General features: G+C 38.4%; 1 protein-coding gene and 1 long non-coding RNA gene across 14 annotated transcripts in view; both read right to left on the bottom strand.

Moving 5' to 3' along the window:
• Positions 1-22,834, bottom strand: part of MYO9A (myosin IXA) — a 384,919-nt gene that overhangs the window by 313,353 nt on the left and 48,732 nt on the right. For all 13 annotated transcript variants that reach the window (XM_045587331.1, XM_045587314.1, XM_045587304.1 and 10 more), the window contains exon 2: positions 15,181-16,091. In XM_045587331.1, the coding sequence (XP_045443287.1) occupies positions 15,181-16,020 (840 nt within the window). In that variant the 5' untranslated portion in view covers positions 16,021-16,091. The remainder of the gene's footprint in view (positions 1-15,180; positions 16,092-22,834) is intronic.
• Positions 780-8,921, bottom strand: LOC123653042. The gene is made up of 2 exons (XR_006742681.1): positions 8,676-8,921; positions 780-983 (listed from the first exon to the last, which is right to left on the bottom strand). It is a non-coding gene; the product is annotated as an uncharacterized LOC123653042 (long non-coding RNA).

Below are 22,834 nucleotides of genomic sequence, written 5' to 3'. Positions count from 1 at the left end.
TTTTTGCATCTTTTACTTATACATTTTTTTTTCCTTTTTTCCTCACTAGATTTTAACTTTTTAATTATTACATTTTTAGGTACAAAAAGCATTCTTACTACTGCTATTTTAATTTTCTTAAGTGCCATTTTATTTTCTCTTTATTTTACGTTGGAATTAGTGTTCTTCATTTTATTTTCATTTCTCTTTTAACATTGTTTAACCCTAACTCAACACAACCTTTGCACCATCATTTTCTTTCTACCCTCCCCCCTTTTGCTATCCTGGTTATCTTAACCCTTTCCTGCTTTAGATTTCCTTACTCTTTCTGTATCCCCCTGCTAAAATTTCGACCCTACTTATATATCTAATTTCCAATCCCCTGTGCCAAATGCATACACACCCCTCTCTGAGCTCTATTAACTAGCAAAAAAAAAAAAAAAAATTGTTTTCCTCACGGTTCTTTTGATGCTATTTGGGAGAATGATGACTATATTGTATTTTTATGCTTTTTAGTGAGAGTATTTTGCTTATTCTTTTGCTGTTGCTGTTGATCGGTATTTTCTTATATGATTGGTTTTTGTTCATTGTTATTTTATTACTTCTGTTTTCCCTTCCTGTGCTGGAAATTACGGGATGTTGTTGATTGTATTATTCTCCAGGTACTGCTGACAACATTTGTTGGGGTGAGTGGTTGTTCAATTGAAATTCTTTCCCCATATATATAGTTTATTCCCGTTTCTCTCTCTCTCTCCCTCTCTCTCTCTCTCTCCCCCGTTTCCCAAATTCATTTGACACTCTTTTTCCTATCTTTCTCTTTTGCTCACGCCCTCTTCTCTTTTTACTCTTCCTCTTTCTCTTCTATTCCCTAATTTGCTTTTCCCTAGTGGTTACCTTTATTGGAAGTTATTAACATTGCAAACAAAATTCTGTTCAGTGCCTTCTGTGTTGTACCTGGTTGTGTTGTATTTTGTACCTTTAAATCAACGCAGCAGAGAGACATCCTGAAAAGAGAGACCATGGGGAGACAAAGAAACAGCCCACAAATGAAAGAAAAGCAGGCATCACCAGAAAAGGAAGTAAACGAGTTAGAGGCAAGCAACCTACCAGAGCAAGAATTCAGAGTAACGATCATAAGATGGCTAAAAAGAATAGAAGACAAATTTAACAATATGAGTAAGACTCAAGAGGAAATGAAGAAAAACCAAGAGGAAATGAAGATGACTCAAGAAGAAATGAAAAATGACATCGCTAATATGAAGAACTCAATAGAAAGCATCAAGAGCAGACTAGAAGAAGCAGAGGACCGCATCAGTGAGCTAGAAGACAAGATGGAAAAAAATACCCAATTAGAGCAGCTTCTGGAAAAAAAATTAAAAAGTAGGAGGAGAGCCTACGGGAGCTTTGGGTCAATTCAAAAAAAAAAAACAATATTCGAATAATAGGGGTTCCGGAAGGAAAGAAAACTGAGGTAGACATGGAAAACGTATTTCAAGAAATAATGACAGAAATCTTTCTCAAGTCTCAAAGAAAATGGATCCCAGAAGAGCAACAGCAAGACATATCGATATTATATTTAAATTGGCAAACACCAACGACAAAGTAAGAATCCTAAAAGCAGCCAGAAATAGAGAGAAAGTTACATATAAAGGAACCCCCATGAGACTAACAACTGATTTCTCAACAGAAACTTATCAGGCCAGAAGGGAATGGGATGAAATATACAAAGTCATGCAAAGGAAGGGTCTGAATCCAGGAATACTGTACCCAGCAAGGCTAGCAATCAAAATTGAAGGTGAAATCAGGAGCTTCATAGACAAAAAAAGACTAAAGGAATTTATCTCCACCAAACTAGCAATGCAAGAAATGCTAAAGGGTCTACGTAAAAATAAAGATATAGGTAGCGATGAAGGACCACAGGGGTATAGAATAAAAATGGCGTCAAATGAGAACCTATCATTAACAACATTAAATGTAAATGGTTTAAATGCTCCAATCAAAAGACATAGGGTAACAGATTGGATAAGAAAACAAGACCCATATATCTGTTGTCTACAAGAAACCCACCTCATAAAAAAAGACCAAGTGGCATTTATCCCAGGAATGCAAAGCTGTTTTGACATTCAATTCTAGTCAAAGGCATGTACCTTGGTTGTGGGAACATCCCCAGTAGAGGATTGTACAGGAGGCAGCTGATTGATGTTTCTGTCTCATTGATGTTTCTAACTCTCTATCCCTCTCCCTTCTTCTCTGTAAAAAAATCAATAAAATATATTTTTAAAATAATAATAAAATTAAAAAATTAAAAAACTTTTTTTTGGGGGGGGGGGACAAAATAAACACAAACAAAAACACACCAAGGTCTTACTTCATTAGACATTGATAATGTCTAACACTGATAATCGGGAAAAATATCAGATTCACACAAATTTTTCCAAAAATGTAAGGAGAAGACTTCACAACTCCTTTCCATTAGGCCTGCATTACCCTGATACCATAAAACAAACAAGAAAACAATATTTCTCATGACCACAGATGCAAAACTGCGAAACAAAAATGTTAGCAAGCCAAACCAAAAAATGTCTATAATAAAAGCATAATATGCTAATTAGACCAGACATCCATCAGGACGAAGCCAGGGCTATGAGAGAACCCCAAGTTCCGGGTGTCTGCTAGCGGCCACATGAAGGGAAGCCCAAGTCCTGGGTGCCTTTCTTCATTGTAAATAAATAACTGGACAAAGTCTATGAAACATCTGTTTGCAAACACTGGACAACTGGCAATACAGAATTTTGATCACTGAGAGAAGGGAAACAAAGGGAGAGAGCCCTAAAATGTATGTCCCTGATTTTCTGCCTGGAGAAACTTTCTGGATCATACATATTATAGTATGTGAAAGAGGATTCTAAACAGAGCATGGTGGTCTCACTGAGTTGGGGAAACAGACTGGGGATTAGGGAGGCTGCATTGGCTGGACGTTGTGGGCCAGTGTGTTACAGAGAATGGCATTGCCCAGATAAAGAGCCCCAAGCATTTGTCTGAGGTCTCATTGAGTCTCTAGCTGCATACTGTGCCCTGCATATTGGGAATGAGACTTCAAGTGGTTGGTCAAAGAATAACTACTGAGAACAGAACAAACTATTAGGATGCTATAGGCTAAACAAGTCCCAGAACCAACAAAGAATGAGAGATGGTTGAGTTCTGATCCCACACAGTAATGAGATCTTTTTGAACATCTGTTACAATTAATAGAGACCCCAGAAGGGCCATGCCTTGATAATATGGCTAAATAGCCCTAGATTAAAGGCCAACATAAGTCCATACCAACAGAGCTTAAATTCAAGTATTGAAAACTGATCTGCAGGCAATTTAACTGTCTTCCAAGTAAAGCTGCTCTTTAAAATAAGAACAAAAAATTTAGACACTTAGCAATGACTGGGAAGAATCAGGAAAGTGGGAATCAAAATCAGGAATTATAAATAGACTTAAAAAAATAATGACAAGAATTGTAGACAGCTATTATAAATATGTTGAGGAACTTAAAGGAAAGCATGAACATAATAAGGAGATAAATAAAAGATATAGAAAAAAGAAAAGTATGCCCTAGCTTGTTTGGCTTAGTAAGTAGAGTGTTGGCCCATGGACTGAAGGATACTGGGTTTGATTCCAGTCAAAAGCATATACCTGGGTTGCTGGCTTGATCCCCAGTGGGGGGCATTCAGGAGGCAGCCAATCAATGATCCTCTGTCATCATTGATGCTTTTATCTCTCTTCTTCTCCCTTTCTCTCTGAAATAAATATGTATATATTTTTTTAAAGCAAAGTAGAATTTCTAGAAATAAAAGATCCTATATAATAAAAGGCTAATATGCAAATCGACCGAACAGCAAACAACAGGTCGCTATAACGTGCACTGACCAGGAGCAGACGCTCAATGCAAGAGCTGCCCCCTGGTGATCAGTGCACTCCCACAGGGAGAGCAACGCTCAGCCAAAAGCCCTGAGCCATGGGAAGTGAGCCTAAGCCTCCAGTCAGACATGCCCCGAGAGCTCCCGAACTGCAGAGGGTGCAGGCTAAACTGAGAAACACTCCCTCCCCCCAGCCCCGAATTTCATGCACCTGGCCTCTAGTTAAAAGATAATACATCAAGACCAAGTGGCATTTATCCCAGGAATGCAAAGCTGTTTTGACATTCAAAAACCCATCAATATAATGCACCATATTATCATCTCAATAGACACAGAAAAAGCATTTGACAAAACATCTAATACCTGACCTGGCTGGATAGCTCAGCTGATTGGAACATCATCCTGATACCCCAAGGTTGTAAATTCCATGCCCAGACAGGGCACCTACAAGAATCAACCAATGAATGCATAAATTCAAAAACATAAAACAACAAATCAATGTTTCTGTGTCTCTGTCTCCCTGCTCTTCTTCCCCTCTCTAAAATCAATTTTTTAAAAATCCAACATCCATTCCTAATAAAAAAAAAAAATCTAACAAAGTAGGAATAAAAGGGAATAACCTCAATCTAGTAATGAGGATCTACACAAAACCGAGAGCTATCATCATACTTATTTAAGGATTGAATGCTTTCCCTCTAAGACAAGATTGGTGCTTTCAACACTTCTATTCCACATTATACTGGAGTAACCAATGCAATTTGCAAGGAAGAGACATTCGGATTGGAAGGAAGAAATAAAAGAGCCCTTTTATTCACAAATATGATCTCCTATGTGCAAAAGCTAATGGAAATTAAAAAAATATATAACAGGATTAATATTTGCATCTAGCGAGGTTAACATACCAAGATCAACTGTATTTCTATACACTAGGAATTACCAATTGAAATTTTTTTTAATTTTCATGAAAAATTAAGATACAAGCTTACCAAAGTTATAAAAGACCTGTACACTGAAAACAACAAAATACTGCTGACAGAAATTACAGCTCTTAATAAATGCAGTAACTTGGTCTTGGGTCAGATGACTTAATATTGTTACTATGTCAAATCTGCCCCAAATTGAACTAGATTCAATGCTATCCCAATCAAAGTCCCAAAGGCCTTTTATGGAAAAATTGATGACTTAGTAATAAAATTAATATGGAAATGCAAAGAATCTAGAATATCCAAACAACTATGCAAAATAAAAGAAACTGGAGGACTAATACTACCCAGTTTCAAAAATTACAGTAAAGCTATAAAGTGAAAATAAAGTGGCACTGGCATAAAGGCAGAAAAACAGGCCAATGTGACAGAGGAATCCAGAAATAAACCGACATATACATAGACAAATAATTTTTTAACAAAAGAGACAGAGGCAATAAGGTGAAGAAAAAACTTAAGACAAATGAATATTAACAGGTCATCACTGGATCTCTACTTTGCACCATATACAAAAATGGACCATAATCCTTAATGTAAAAAGGAAAAAATGAGAAAATCCTTGTAAACTAGTAGTTAGGCAAAGTTTTTGTGTGTGTGTGTGTGTGGTTTCTTTAAAAATATATTTTATTGATTTTTTACAAAGAGGAAGGGGAAGAAATAGAGAGTTAGAGACTTCAATGAGAAAGAAACATCAATCAGCTGCCGCCTGCACACTCCCTATTGGGGATGTGCCTGCAACCAAGGTACATGCCTTTGACCGGAATCGAACCTGGGACCCTTCAGTCCTCAGGCCGACGCTCTATCCACTGAGCCAAAACGACAAGGGCAGTAGTTAGGCAAAGTTTTGTAAATGTAACACCAAAAGAACGATCCATAAAGAAAATATGGCTAAAATGAACTTGATCAAAATTTATATTTTGTTCTTCAAAAGGTACTATTAGAAAAGGATTAGCCCACCCAGTGTGGCACGAAGGTTGAGTGTCGACTTATGAACCAGGTCACAGTTCAATTTCCAGTCAGGGCACTTGCTGGGATTACAAGCTCGATCTCTGGAGGAGGTGCAGGAGGTGGAAAGAATTAATTATTTTCTGTTTTTGATGTTGCTACCCCTCTACCCTTCTCCCTTTCTCTTTCAAATCAATAAAAATATATTTTAAAAAAGAGATGATTAAATCGGGGAGAAATTTCACCAAGGAGGTGAAAGTTCTGTACAATGAAAATTCTAAAATATTAATAAATGGAAAGCTATTCCATGCTCATAGATTGAAAAAATTAATATTGTAGCCAAGGAGGAGAAGACAAATGGCGGCTGAATAGACGGACTTGTTCTGACCCTGGTCCCAGAACAGATAGAAGCAGCGTCTGAGTTGCTCAGGGAATATCGATTGGCAAGCTAAGGGGTAGAAGAACTCTAAAGGAAGGTAAGTAAGAGACCGCTGGACAGGATTTCCTGACCAAGCAGCCAGCACTGCAGCAGCGGAGACCTCTCCAGGAGCTACAGGCTCAGAGGGAAGGCTGCGCCATCTTACCAGGAAAGGAGGATCTTCTCTGAGGCCTGAAAAACCCACAGCAGAGGAGACCATCAGGCAGCTGTGACGCCCCAATCGGTGCAAACATGTGGATTCAAGGGAGTTCTTCAATCGCCCACGGAAAGGTCAGAGTTTGCGGGGATAAAGTGAGGGTTCTGGGTCACCGCTGCGCCGGCAGCTACTGTAGCCGCTGCGCGCCCAAGCGGCCCCTGCGCCGAGCTGCACTGGGTTTGGCATAATCTTCCCAAAAATCGGGACTTTTTAAAAATGCCAAGGGACACGGGACAAAATTGTTAAGAATCGGGACTGTCCCCCCTATGGTGGAACATCTGGACACTGTGGTGCAAACCCACCCTGCGCCTGATCCCCTTCACCTCCTTCCTTCTGGTACTAGGGAAGGACTGCCCAGTTGGGCATATCCTGGAAGACTGCAGGGTGAAATTGCCTTCCTGGAAACTGGAGTTTGGAGCGAGAAGAGACAGTCTGGAAGCCAGCCTACACCCTGGCAGCCTAATGGCCAAAACATAGAGTTATAGAGAAAGAAGGCTAGAGCAGCAGCAACCAAAAAGACTGAGAAGTCAAACCACAAACTGTCACCTAGGGGCTGAATTACAAACTGCCTTTTTTTTTTTATTGTTCCCTTTTTCCTTTCCTTTTTTTTTTAATTACTTTTAATTAATCAAAAATTAACGGACACAAATAACTAAGATATAGCCTACTTAAAATTAAGGGCTACCTTACAAAACTGAGGTGCAGTGGAACGCTGGGAACTGCAATACTGTCTGGACCAAGAATCAGCATGCCAAATAGAATAACAGAGGAAGTCAATGACCTACTGGACATTTCTATGGTAATTTTTCTATTCTTTATTTTCATTTTTTACAACTTTTATTTTATTTTCATTTTTTATATCTTTTACTTAAGAAACGATTTTTTTTCTTTTTTCCTTACTTGATTTTACCTTTTCAATTATTACATTTTTCAATCTCAATCATCACTATTACTACTGCTAATTTGCATTTTTTGTTTCCTTTTTCTTTTTTTTCCTTCAGTACCATTTTATTTTGTCTTTATTTTACACTGGGATTAGTCTTCATTCGATTTTAATCTCTACTATTGCATCGTTCAACCATATCTCATCTCGACCTTTACACTATCACTCTCTTACTAACCTTTACATTTTTCTTCTCATGTTTATCTTATCCCTTTCCGGCTTTAGTTTTTCCCTGTTCTTTCTGTATTCCCACTGTTAAAACTCTCACCATACTTATAGACCTAATTTCCAACCCCCAGCTCCAAGTGTATAAATACCACTCTCTTCACTATATTAACTAGTTAAAAAAAAAACACAAAACTGTTCTCCACTCTGTCCATTTGTCGTCATTTGCGTGAATGTTGATTATAGTGAATGTTTTTGCTTTTTACTAAAATTGTTATGCTGCCGAAGCCAGTTTGGCTCAGTAGTGGAGCGTTGGTCTGCAGAATGAAAGGTTCCAGGTTTGATTCCGGTCAAGGGCATGTACATTGGTAACGGGCACATCTCAAATAGGGGGTGTGCAGAAGGCAGCTGGTCGATGTTTCTCTCTCGTGGATGTTTCTAACTCTCTATCTCTCTCCCTTCCTCTCTGTAAAAAAATCAATAAAATATATTTTTTTAAAAATTGTTATGCTTATCCTTCTGTTATTATTGTTGCTTTGTATTTTTTAAAATCCTTTGTTTTTGTTTGTTTTTAACTTCTATTTATCATAGCCTTGCTTAATAATAGTGGATATTGTAGTTTGTATTAATCTCTGGTTGTTCTATGGGAATTTTCTCCACATATATATATATATAGTTTGTTTCGACTTTCTCTCTTAGTCGTCGTCGTCGTCTTCTTCTTCTTCTTCTTCTTCTTCTTCTTCTTCTTCATGGTCTTTTTCTTCTTTTTCTTCTTCTTCTTCTTCTTCTTAGTCGTCATCATCTTCTTGTTCCTCTTCTTCTTCCTCTCTCTCTCTCTCTCTCTCTCTCTCTCTCTCTCTCTCTCTCTCTCTCTTTCTCCTCACTCTCTCTTTTTTCCCATTTTCCAACTTCATTTCGACATTACTTTTTTTCATCTTTTTCTATCTCTTCATTTATCCCTCCTTTTATTTACCTTTCTTCTTTCTCTCCTATCCCATAATTTGCCTTTTCCTAATGATCACCTTTATTAGAGGTTATTAATATCACAAATACATTTCTGTTGTACCTGGTAGTGTTGTATTTTGTGCCTTAAAAATCATCGCAAGAGAAGGAATACCACATAACCAGACATCCTGAAAAGAGAGACCATGAGGAGACAAAGAAATAACCCGCACATGAAAGAAAAGAGGGAATCACCAGAAAAGGAAGTAACTGAGTTAAAGGCAAGCAACCTACCCGAGCAAGAATTCAGAGTAATGATCATAGGATGGCTACAAAGAATGGAAGAGAAATTTTATTATATGAATGAGAAACAAGAGGAAATAAAGAAACAAGAGGAATTGAAGAAGAACCAAGAGGAATTGAAGAACCAAGAGGAAATGAAGATGAACCAAGAAGAAATAAAAATGACATCGCTACTATGAAGAACTCAATAGAAAGCATCAAGAGAAGAAAAAACCCACTCAAATCCAAGATGCTCGCAGAATACCAAGCAAAATGAATCCCAGAAAACCAACGCTAAGGCACATTATAATTAAATTGGCAAACACCAACGACAAAGTAAGAATCTTAAAAGCAGCCAGAGACAGAAAGTTACCTGTAAAGGAACCCCCATGAGACTAGCAACTGATTTCTCAACAGAAACTCATCAGGCCAGAAGGGAATGGGATGAAATCTACAAAATCATGAAAACGAAAGGTCTGAATCCAAGAATACTGTACCCAGCAAGGCTATCAATCAAAATTAAAGGTGAAATCAGGAGCTTCATAGACAAAAAAAAAAACTAAAGGAATTTATCTCCACCAAACCAGCAATGCAAGAAATGCTAAATGGTCTACTGTAAAAATAAAGAAATAGGAAGCGAAGAAGAAACACAGGGGTATAGAATAAAAATGGCATCAATAATATCTTTAAATGTAAATAGATTAAATGCTCCAATCAAAAGACATAGGGTAATAGATTGGATAAGAAAACAAGACCCATATATCTGTTGTCTACAAGAAACCCACTTCAGGAAAAAAAGACGCACACAGACTGAGGGTGAAGGGATGGAAAAACATTTTCCAGGAGAATGAAAATGAAAAAAAAACTGGGGTAGCAATACTTATATCTGAAAAATTAGATCTCAGAGTGAAGGACATAACAAGAGATAATGAAGGCCACTGCCTGCAATCCAACAAGAAGAAATAACCCGGGAAAATATATATGCACCCAATAAGGGAGCACCCAAATACATTTAAAAAAAAAAAAAAAAAAAACCTGCTGGAGGACATTAAGAGAGAGATTAATAGCAATACAATCATAGTAGGAGATTTTAATACCCCATTGTCACCCTTGAACAAATCATCTAAACAAAAAATCAGCAAAGAAATATCAATCCTAAATGACTCACTATACCTGATGGAATTAATTGACATCTTCATTCCACAAAATACTACGAACAACTCTATTCCAACAAACTAAACAACCTGGAGGAAATGGACATATTCCTAGAAAAATACAAACTTCCAAAACTCAATCAGGAAGAATCTAAAAATCTCAATAGACCAGTGACTTTGGAAGAAAATGAAACAGTCATCAAAAAGTTCCAGCAAACAAAAGCCCAGGGCCAGATGGCTTCACAGGAGAGTTTTACCAAACATTCAAGGAAGAACTAAAACCTATCCTCCTCAGACTATTCCAAAAAATTCAAGAGGAAGGAATACTTCCAAACTCCTTCTATGAAGCCAGCATCACTCTAATACCAAAACCAGATAAAGACAACACAATGAAAGAGAATTACAGGCCAATATCCCTCATAAACTTAGATGCCAAAATCCTCAACAAATTTCTAAAAAATCGGCTCCAGCAGAACATCACAAAGATCATACACCACGACCAAGTAGGATTTATTCCAGGAATGCAAGGATGGTACAATATCCGCAAATCAATAAACGTGATACATCACATAAACAAAATGAAAGATAAAAATCATAGTCATATCAATTGATGCAGAAAAAGCATTTGATAAAATCCAACACCCTTTCCTGATAAAAACTCTCAACAAGGTGGGAGTACAAGGATCATACCTCAACATAATAAAAGCTATATATGATAAACTGACAGCCAACATCATAATCAAAGGGCAAAAACTAACACCATTCCCTCTAAAAACTGGAATAAGACAGGGATGCCCACTATCACCATTTGTATTTCACATAGTACTGAATATACTAGCCAATGCAATTAGACAGGAAGAAGAAACAAAATGCATCCAAATTGGAAAAGAACAAGTAAAATTATCCTTATTTGCAGATGACATGATATTGTATATAAAAAAAAAAAAACAAGACTCCATCAAAAAACTAATAAATTTAATAAATGAGTTCGGCAAGGTAACAAGATACCAAATTAACACCAAGAAATCTATGCCATTTCTACACACCAACAGTGAACTTACTGAAATAGAGACTAAAAAGGCAATCCCATTTACCATCGCACCAAAAAAATTAAGATACCTAGGAATAAACTTAACTAAGGAAGTAAAGGACCTATATTCAGAAAACTACACGACATTGAAAAAAGAGATAAAGGAAGATGTAAACAGATGGAAGAACATACCATGTTCATGGATTGGTAGAATCAACATAATCAAAATGTCCATATTTTCCAAAGCCATTTATAGGTTCAATGCACTCCCCATTAAAATACCAATGGCATATTTCACTGACCTAGAAAGAACTTTCCAAAATTTCATCTCGAACAAAAAAATACCCCGAATAGCCACAGCAATCCTGAGAAAGAAGAGTAAAGTAGGAGAGATCTCAATACCAGACTTCAAGCTGTATTACAAAGCCATTGTTCTCAAAACAGCCTGATACTGGCACAAGAACAGGCATACAGATCAGTGAAATGGAATAGAGCACATGTGTCAAACACAAGGCCCACGGGCCAAATCCGTCCCGCCAGGCCTTGCAATGTGGCCCGCACCGCGCTGTCATCACTGCACTCCGCTGCGTTTCCATCACAATGACAGTTTATGACTGTTCAGTAAACCATTCGGCCCGCGATTTAGGCTGGATTTTAGATTTTGGCCCCTTCTCTGATTGAGTTCGACACCCCTAGAATAGAGAATCCAGATATCAATCCAAACCACTATGTTCAATTAATATTTGACAAAGGAGGCATGAACATACAATGGAGTTAAGACAGTCTCTTCAATAAATGGTGTTGGGAAAATTGGACAGGTACATGCAAAAGAATGGAACTATTTCACCAACTTACACCATACACAAAAATAAACTCAAAATGGATACAGGACTTAAGCATAAGACAGGAAACCCTAAAAATACTAGTGGCATCCACAGGCAACAAAATCTCAGACATATGCCGAAAGAACTTCTTCACTGATACTGCCCCTAGGGCAATGGAAGCTACATCAAATGGGACTACATCAAAATAAAAAGCTTTTTTACAGCAAAAGAAACCATCAATAAAACAAGAAAGCCCACTGTATGGAAGAACATATTTGCAAATGGTATCACTGATAAAGGCTTAATCTCCAACATCTACATACAGCTAATACAACTTAATAAAAGGAAGATAAATGATCCCATTAAAAAATGGGCAATGGATCTAAATAGAATCTTTTCAAAAGAAGACAGAAGCAAGGCCAAGAGGCACATGAAAACATGCTCAAAGACACTAATTATCTGAGAGATGCAAATCAAAACAACAATGCAGTACCATCTCACACCTGTCAGAATGGCTATCATCAACAAATCAGCAAAGGACAAGTTTTGGCGAGGATGCGGGAGAAAAAGGAATCCTCGTGCACTGCTGGTGGGAATGCAGATTGGTGCAACCACTCTGGAGAACAATATGGAGTTTCCTTAAAAAACTGAAAATGGAGCTTCCGTTTGACCCAGTAATCCCACTCCCAGGAATATATCTTAAGAAACTAGAAACACCAATCAAAAAAGATATATCGCCAGCACCGGTTTGGCTCAGTGGATAGAGCGTTGGCCTGCGGACTGAAAGGTCCCGGGTTCGAGTCCAGTCAAGGGCATGTGACTTGGTTGCGGGCACATCCCCCATGGGGGTGTGCAGGAGGCAGCTGCTCGATGATTCTCTCTCATCAACGTTTCTAGCTCTCTGTCCCTCTCTCTTCCTCTCTGAAAAATCAATAAAATATATATTTTTTTAAAAAGGATATATGCACCCCTATATTCATAGCAACACAATCTACAATAGCTAGAATTTGGAAACAGCCTAGGTGCCAGTCAGCAGATGATTGGATCAAAAAACCATGGTACATCTACACAATGGAATACTATGCTGCCATGAAAATGAAGCAAATCTTATCATTTTCAGCAACCTGGATGGAATTGGAGAACATTATGCTGAGTGAAATAAGCCAGTCAATGAAAGAAAAACACCACTCATTTATGGATAATAAGAAGCACTATAAACTGATGAACAAAATGATAGCTACAGACACAGTAAAGCAACAAACAGACTGTCAAATTACAGCAGGGAGAGTAGGGGGATATGGGAGAAATAAGAGATCAACAGAAGGACTTGTATGCATGCATATAAGCACAATCTATGGACAAAAAACTCTGGGGAGAGAGAGCATGTATCAGAGCAGGGGGTGGAGGGGATATTGGTAACGTATGTACCCATATAATACCTTAATTTAAAAAATGAGAAAAAAATAAAAAATAAAAAACCCATATATATTCTCCTGTTAGGAAGGAAGGAAGGAAGGAGGGAGGGAGGGAGGGAGGGAGGGAGGGAGGGAGGGAGGGAGGGAGGGAGGGAAGGAAGGGAGGGAGGGAGGGAAGGAAACAAAGGAAGGAAGAAATATAAAGCAGGAGGCATCACATATCTTAGATAAAAATATTGCAACTATCACACTCTTCCTGATTTTAAATGATATTATAAAGCTATAGTAATCAAAACAGTGCAATGCTGCAATTTACAATAACTATGTTCTGGAAACAGCCCAGGTGCCCATCAGTAGATGAATGGATAAAAAAGATGTGGTATATTTATACCATGGAATACTAGGCAGCAGTAAAAAAAAAGAAGAATCTCTTACCCTTTGAGACAGCATGGAGATACCTGGAGAGTATCATGCTAAGTGAAATAAGTCAATCAGAGAAAGACAAGTATCACATGACTACAATTTTATGTGTAATCTAAGTAACAAAATAAATGGATGAATGGAATGGATCCAGAGACATGGAAGCATGGAAAAGAGGGTGGAATCTTGGAGGGAAAGTGGGGGAGGTAATCAACCAAAGATCTTATAACATAAATACATAAACCGTGGACACAGATAGCAAGGTGGTGAAGGCCTCGGGCAGGGAGTGGGGGCAGGCGAGAGGGGGTCAATGGGGAATAAAGGGGGACATATGTAATACTTTCAACAATAAAGATAAATTTATTTAAAAATAAATAAATAAAGTGTGGTATATCCATACAGTGAAATACTACCTTATCAAAAGTAATAAATTATAGGCACACATAACATGGATGAATCCCAAAATAATCATATTGAATAAGAAAAGTCAGACATAAAGGAGTACATAGTTAATTATATAGTAAAATTACATTTATATGAAACTATAGAAAATACAAACTAATCTACAGTAACACAAACCACATAAGTGGTTGCCTGCAGATTAGTGGACTAGAAAGGGTGTGAGAGAGGTATTATAAAGAGATATGACAAAACTTTAAGGATAATAGGTATGTTCTGTATCTTAACTATGGTGGTGGTTTAATAGGTATATACATGTGTCAAAATTTATCAAACTATACACTTTAAATATGTGAAGTTCACTATCTCAATTATACCTAGCAAAATCTCTTTAATAAGCAATATCACCTTTTCCTTTCAGCTCTAAAACAAAAACAGTATATTTTCTTTCTTTTCTACCCTTGATAGTACTACTCTCAAAACATTACAGAACTAAAAAAAAATTACCCCATATTTTCTGCATTTTCCAAAGTGAGCACTTAGAATTTCAATGCTAGGCACAGATGTTAAGGTTGCCAAGACACAAATATATTGACAAGAATATTTTCCCCAATCACCTACTTCCATAACCCTATTACTAACAGAAGTTTTGCCACTGCTATTTCCCTTTACAAGGGGATAAATATGTTCCAATTATATCTTTATTTTGCATCATTATGACCCAAAGATACTCTTAGAAAAAATATTGCCACTATCTTGCCAAAACTGGTTTGGCTCAATGGATACAGCGTCAGCTTGGGGACTGAAAGGTCCCAGGTTCGATTCCGGTCAAGGGCATGTACCTTGGTTGCGGGCATATCCCCAGTGGGGGGTGTGCAAGAGGCAGCTGATCAATGACTCACTCTCATCGATGTTCCTAACTCTCTCTCCCTCTCTCTTCCTCTCTGTACAAAATCAATAAAATATATTAAAAAAATATATATATTGCCACTATCTCACAACCTGCTTTTTTTACTGTCCCATCTTCCAGTTTTCCTTGGTAAGTTATGACATCCATACTTCTATTTAGTTTCATTTCATTTTCTCACATCTACCAGATTTTTATTTTTAATTTTTTAAAGACACGTTTAAGAGTAAGAAAAGCATTTCTACACACCTCAAGAACTGGTCCGGCTCCAAGAATAATTTGTTCCACTCCACTGGCAAATCCTTTCTGACTGAGAGCAGTAAGGTGGTGAATAAGAAAGTTTGTGCTTTGAGTCTTCCCAGAACCACTCTCTCCCGAAATCACAATGCACTGATTCTTTTTGCGCTGAAGCATGGTATGATAAGCTACATCAGCCACAGCATAAATGTGGGGTTCAAGTTTTCCCAACTGGTGGTTATCATACATTTTTACATATTTGGGGTTATAAATAGGAAGAAACTTGAATGGATTAATAACTATTAGAATACTGCCAACATAGGTATAAATTTTTTCATGCTTAAAGCGATTTCGTAGGTTTTCTAAGAGAGTTTTCTCATTCAAATCAGGTAAGCTACATAAATCATCAAAGTCTTTCTGTTGAGGCTGTGGAAGAAAACCCCGTTCCATCATCCTGCGACGCTCTTCTGTTACCTGTAGCCATGACTGAAGACTACCATAATGGATTGATCCATCAAGGTTTTTTTCTCTCAAAAGAAAGCGGTAGTCCTCTCCACTTAGGCGATTTTCCAGAGCCATTCGAGGCCACAACATCATTCGTTGCACTGGACAGTCTGTTGGATTGAGTATCCATTCTTCTCCACCAAATTCCTTTACCTCTGCTAGAACATAACATTTTGTTTTGTCAAGATGAAGCCTGTTTATAAGAGAGTCAATCACCTCAGCAGCTGTGGAGTTTTTTCTGGCAGGAATTGGACAGTAGATTGTCCCTTCTGAAATTGTCCCAGGATATATATGTAATGTATGTTCATTATCTTCAAAGAGTCGTCTTCCTCCATCATTTATATTCATATTGAATCCTGTCCCATCAGCATGAATAGTACATGTTCAAGATTGTGAAAACCATTTTCATGTCAAAAGAACTGTAACATAAAAGATGTGAAACATTTAGAAGTCATATTACATAATCATTGCTTCCTGATGCTCAAGAAAGAAAGGCTTAACAATCATGTTGATTACATTTTTAGAACATAAAACCCTAACTCTTAGATGGAAAGTCTTGTGGCTCAGTGGTTGAGTGTCATCCATCTATGAACCAAAAAGTCACGGTTCAATTCCCAGTCAAAGCACATGCCCAGGTTACAGGAGCAATCCCCAGTGTTGAGTGAGCAATAAGCAGCTAATCAATAATTCTCTCTCATCATTGATGTTTCTAACTCTTTCTCCCTCTCCCTTTCTCTCTGATATTGATTTTAAAAACTGATTCATGAATTGGGCAGCATTCCATCTAGAACTAGAAAGGTGATCAGTAGGAACAATCTTGAAAATGATCTCATTGAGATCACATAATATTATATTTTATTGTCTAAATGAAGACTCTTTCTAAAGCAGCAACTTGCCAAAAATTGTTTCAATGTTTTATTACATTAATAAATCAAAATCCAAGGAATACAAAATAAAAAATATTTTGTCTTTTACTATCTCAAATGTTTGTAAGGTACCCAAGATTGGAATTAGGTCCTTTCTTCATATCTGAGGAGCCTCTCTGAATCACACAAATCTTAATCACCCTGCACTGAAAAGCTCTTATGAATAAAGCAAAAACAAGAAAAAAAAATGCCATTGATGGAGCACATTTTTGTGAAATAGAAAACAATAAGATGAGATTGGAAAGTAAACTATTTTAATTTAATTAATAAATAGATTTTAAAAACCTGCTAAAGAATAGATGTATTTAAGAACATCTATACTCTTGAGGAGAAGGGGGCAACAAAAAGATCATGCCCTTGCCCTGGCTGGTGTTGGTCATCGGTTAGAGCACATGTGTCAAACACAAGGCCCGCGGGCCAAATCCGTCCCGCCAGGCCTTGCAATGTGGCCCGCACCACGCTGTCATCACTGCACTCCGCTGCGTTTCCATCACAATGACAGTTTATGACTGTTCAGTAAACCATTCGGCCCGCGATTTAGGCTGGATTTTAGATTTTGGCCCCTTCTCTGATTGAGTTCGACACCCCTAGGTTAGAGAGTGAGTCAGCTCACACACATAAAGGGACATTGGTTCAATTCCCAGTCAAGGGCATATACTTGGTTGGGACACATGCGGGAGGCAACCAATCGATGTGCCTCTTTCATTTCCATGTTTTTCTTTCTCTCCCCCCAGTTGTCCATCTCTGGGCCTTTCTTAATTACTATAGCTCTCTAAGTTTTGATATCTGAAAAGCATATCACTTCTATTTGTTCTTCTTTAAAGTTACTTTCACTATTTACTCTGCCATAAGAATTTTAAGAGCCACATATCAACTAATATAAAATCACCTTTTGGCAGTTTGATACTGTATTGATATTATAGATTAATATTAGGGAAAAACTAGCATTCTATTGACTTCCCATTCATGAACACCATGTTACTTTTTAAAATTGTACTATTTTTCAATTCTAAGGTCTCTGTCATTTTTATATCCTTCTCTCCCTCTTTAAATTTCATAATTGTTTTCATTTAAGGGATATTAATTGTTCACTTATCTCCTTGAAAGTCCTAAATATATAATTTTATATCTTCCAAATTAAAACTTTAATGTCATCTACTGTAAACTGCTCTTCTGATGATTGATTTTATTTTGTATCTTTCTCAGCATTAGATGGTTTAATTTGTTTGAGAATTTGGCTTTATAGTCACATTTTTTAATACAAGATTTCTTTTGGTTGTCCATACATGTACTGAGAACCCACTATTTACTACTTTTTAAAAACATAACCACAATACCACTAATCGCACCTTTAAAATTAACAATTTTCTAAATTTGTTTAAATATTTTTAATTGTTTTGAGAGAGAGAGAAAGGGAGATGGAAAGAGAGAAACATCGATTGGCTACCTCCTGCACACCCCCTACTAGGGATCAAGCCTGCAACCCAGGCATGTGCCCTGACTGAGAATCGAATCTGTGACCTCTTTGTGCATGGGACCACACTCAACAAATTGAGCAAAACCAGCCAAACTAAAAATTAAGTTTTTAATATTACTATTTTTTACTTCACCAGTGTTCAATTTCCCCATTTACCTCATAAATATTTTTCTTATAGTCTATTCAAATCAGGAGAGTTTTCCTGAAGTAACAGTATGGACATGCTATGACCTGGCATATTCCTAGTTGTAAAGCTATGTTTGCATTCTCCTGAATCTCTAGGTATATGGCTTCGTATAAACTGTGGCCTCCGGCACCAGTCAAAAGCAAAGCTACTTCTTCCAATCAAGCAAGCTCTACATTGCACAATCAGGATATGCACTGTAAAACTGTAGTCTGATTTCTAAAGGTATACAATATGAAACTAACCTCAGATTTATCTCTTTCAACAGAGGAACCATACCTATCCTGGCCCATGGTTTCCAACAATGAAACCAACTGTAATAACTCTTCCCCATTTACAACAAAGAAGCCAAACCTCTAGGCTCCCAGCCATAGAATCACTCACTGCTTTGTGTTCTATTCCCTTTCTGAAACATAAAAATGTTTTTCTTTTTTTGAGCCCCACTTACTTGTAAGTCCATTTGATTTTCTCTTCTTATTGCTTTATCAATCACTGCTTTGTGTTGTTGTGTGTGTTTTTTGTTTTGTTTTGTTTTGTGTGTTGTTTTTTTTGTTTTTTGTTTTTTTTTTTGGGGGGGGGAGTTTGGGATAAGGGTTGTCTCAAAATATCATCACAAATACATCTTGACAGCAAGCCATGAGCGTTTATCAGAATCATCTGGGAAACATTTTTAAAATATACATTTCTAAGCCCAATGTTTCTGAGGTTGGAAAATCTTGGCAATTCTCTTGTTGCTGGTCCAGAGTATAGCATTTAGGAATCAATGGTCTGCATTTCCACTCTCCTCTCCCTTACCACTCTTCCCACATAGCAAGTTACTGCCAATGCTCTTTGAAAATGTCACCAATTACCATAATGTTGCCTAATCCAAAAGCCTCTTCTCAATTCTCATCCTAAAGTGGCCATCTTATTCTTGAAATTGCAATCACATGACAATTATTTTTCTTGCAATATTCTAATAGGCTTATTCTTTCTGATTCACTCTTATAACTCCTTTTCCTCACTTTAAAAATAAAAATATTCTCTCAGTTTCTGGTCTCAACTCAGTGCTCTTTACCTGCATAATTTAACCTAATTCTTTAAACTAGAGACCTGGAGCATGAAATTCGTGACTCAGGAGAGTCCCTCAGCCAGGCCTGCACCTCTTGCAGTCTAGGAGCACATCCATAGTGCTGCCACAGAGGTGCCCCGCTGCACAACCCAGCCATGAGCCTGGCTTCTGGCTGAGTGGCACTCCCCATGGGAACACATTGACCACCAGGGGGCACCTCCTGCCTTGAGCATCCGGCCCCTGCTGCTCAGTGTGAGTCATAGTGATTGGTCATCCTGCCGTCCAGTTGATTTGCATATTAGCCTTTTATTATATAAGACTAGACATCTGGTATACGAAATTCATACACTGGAGGGGGTCCCTCAGCCAAGCCTGCCCCCTCTCACAGTCCAGGAGCCCTCAGGAAATGTTCTACTAATGGCTGCCACAGTCTGGCCTCCCTCTGCAGGAGGTGACAGGACTGATCAGTGGAATATGCCACCCATATCACCCCCCTGCTGCTGCCACTAACAGCTACCGCAGCCACCAAAGTGTCTTCATCAAGATGGACTCCAGTCCCTTCACCATGAAAAAAATGACAATTTTCTTATTTTCAAGATGTCTTTTTTATAGGATATGGCATTTTTTTCTTTGAAGATATTTTTCCGTTGACTTTTAGAGAGCATGGAAGAGAGAGGAAAAGACAGAGATAAACATCAATGTGAGAGGAACACTTTGATTGATTGCCTCCTGCATAGCCCTGACCTGGGACCCAGCCAGGGAGGAGCCTGAAACCTAGGTACATGTCCTTGATCAGAATCGAATCCAGGGAGAAACCAAGATGGCAGCATAAGGTAAACATCTAAATGCAGCCAACATGACAATTTTAAAATTACAACAAGAAAGCAGAGCAGCCGAAACCAGTTTGGCTCAGTGGTAGAGCATTGGTCTGCGGACTGAAGGGTCCCGGGTTCGATTCCGGTCAAGGGCATGTGCATTGGTTGCGGGCACATCCCCGGTGGGGGGTGTGCAGGAGGCAGCTGGTTGATGTTTCTCTCTCATCGGCATTTCTAGCTCTCTATCCCTCTTTCCTCCTCTCTGTAAAAAAATCATTAAAATATATTTTTTTTTAAAAAGAAAGCAGAGCAAACATTGCCCTGAACCACCAGAAGGCTAGCTGAGTGGAAGCTCTACCATCTAGTAAGGGAAGAGAAAGGACGCTGAGCCTCAGGAGCTGTGGAGGTGTGGAGATCTGTGCACGTGGAAAAGGCGGCCGCTGAATACGCTACTGCCTTACTTGTGGAGTGTGCAGAGAGGGCAGGCAGCTAACACGTGGCTAGCTTTATTGTTCGGGAGGAAAACAAAACCTCCCTATTGCACTGATAGCCAGCTCCAGTCTGAAAGAAATTGGACTGTCAAGCAATGGGGAAAACTCTCTCGGAGGTGCTCATGGCCAGCAGCCATTACTGCGGGACTCAGGAACAGGACCCTCTTAAGGCGGGGCTGATGGGAAACCAAAGCTTGTCTACGCCACCCCGAGACTTTGGCCCATCCAAGCAGAGCACAGAAGCCCTCCCAGTAGCTAGCTTTCTCGTTCAGGAGAAAGAAAAATTCTCCCAATTGCACTGATAGCCAGCTCTGGTCCTGGTAGAAACTGACGGTCAGGGAGCAGGCAAAACTCAAGAACAGCCTTCTCCCAAATGGTGCGCTATGGATGTGCTCCTGGGCTGCAAGATGGTGCAGGCCTGGCTGAGGGAATCTCCTGAGTGTAAGACTCAGCAAATAGGACCCTCTTAAGGCGGGGATGACAAGAAACCAAAGCTTGTCTGTGCACTCCGAGGTTCTGCCCCATCCAAGCTGAGCACAGAAGCCCTCCTAGCTAAGACACTGCTGATCCTCACAAACAATTGGCTTGGAGATCAACTCTCCCCAATGATACCAACAACAAATAAGGCTTAACTACAAGACTGCACACACAGCCCACAAAGGGCTGCACCAAAACTGTACACCTCAGGTAACTGGGAAGACTGAGCTACTGGGCCCTGCTAGGACACCTAGCACACGAAACTACTCCATCAAATAAGGAAAGCAGCTAAAATGCAGAGAAGAGGCAGGACACAAAGGAATGAAATGGAGGAAAGCAAAAGAATGGACATAGAGTTCAAAACCACAGTTATAAGGTTTTTCAAGAATTTCCTAGAAAAAGCTGATAAAATAAATGAGACCTTTGAGGACATGAAAAGGGATCAACTATAAATAAAGCATACACTGACTGAAATAAAAAATATTATACAGAGTACTAAAAACAGACTGGAAGATCACAAGAATCAAGTCAAAGATTTGGAACACAAAGAGCCAAGAGGACACTCCCCCGCAGAAGCAAGAAGAGAAGAGAATCCAGAAAGTTGAAGATAATGTAAGAAACCTCTGGGACAACTTCAAGCGAACCAACATCAGAATTACGGGGTCCCCGAAGAAGAGAGCAAGAGAAAATATATTGGAAGAAATAGTGACAGAAAACTTCCCCCACATGGTGAAAGAAATAGACTTACAAGTCCAGGAAGTGCACAGAACCCCAAACAAAAGGAATCCAAAGAGGACCACACCAAGACCCATCATAATTAAAATGCCAAGAGCAAAAGACAAAGAGAGAATATTAAAAGCAGCAAGAAAAAAGCAGGTAGTTACCTATAAAGGAGCACCCATACTATTGTCAGCTGATTTCTCAACAGAAACCATGCAGGCCAGATGGGAATGGCAAGAAATTTTCAAAGTGATGAATAGCAAGAACCTACAACCAAGATTACTTTACCCAGCAAAGTTATCACTCAGAATCGAAGGCCAGAAAAAGAGCTTCACAAATAAAAAAAAAGCTAAAGGAGTTCATCACCGCCAAACCAGAATTATATGAAATGTTGAAAAGTATTCTTTAAGAAGAGGAAGAAGATAAAGATTAAAATTATGAACAATAAATTTGTAACTATCAACAAGTGAATCTAAAAACCAAGAGAATTAAAAAATCTGATGAACAGTATTAACTGGTGAATACCTTGTTTCCCCGAAAATAAGACAGTGTCTTATATTAATTTTTGCTCCCAAAGATGCACTAGGTCTTATTTTCAGGGGATGTCTTATTTTTCCATGAATAAGAATACGGTACACATTTATTGTTAAATGAAAATAAAGGAAATTTATTACCTGTATATGGTACGGTAGTATGGTAGTTGTCAACACAAACCAAACTGTGAATCCTACAGTATCAAGAATTTACTCATTTATTCAATGGCAATCATGTCATCTTCTGGAACATCATCATAACAATCCAATTCCTGAATTTCCTGTGACTCCATTTCTTTCAGAATCAGTGGACCAAATCTCTCATGTTTAGCCTAGGGGGGCCTTATTTTCGGGGGATGCCTTATATTTCACTCAGAAGGAAATCTGGCCGAAACCGGTTTGGCTCAATAGATAGAGCGTCGGCTTGGGGACTGAAGGGTCCCAGGTTCGATTCCGGTCAAGGGCACGTACCTTGGTTGCGGGCATAA

The sequence above is a fragment of the Pipistrellus kuhlii genome, unplaced genomic scaffold, assembly GCF_014108245.1.
Source record: "Pipistrellus kuhlii isolate mPipKuh1 unplaced genomic scaffold, mPipKuh1.p scaffold_m20_p_1, whole genome shotgun sequence".
NCBI lineage: Eukaryota > Metazoa > Chordata > Mammalia > Chiroptera > Vespertilionidae > Pipistrellus > Pipistrellus kuhlii.
This window is presented reverse-complemented; position numbering and strand designations above follow the sequence as displayed.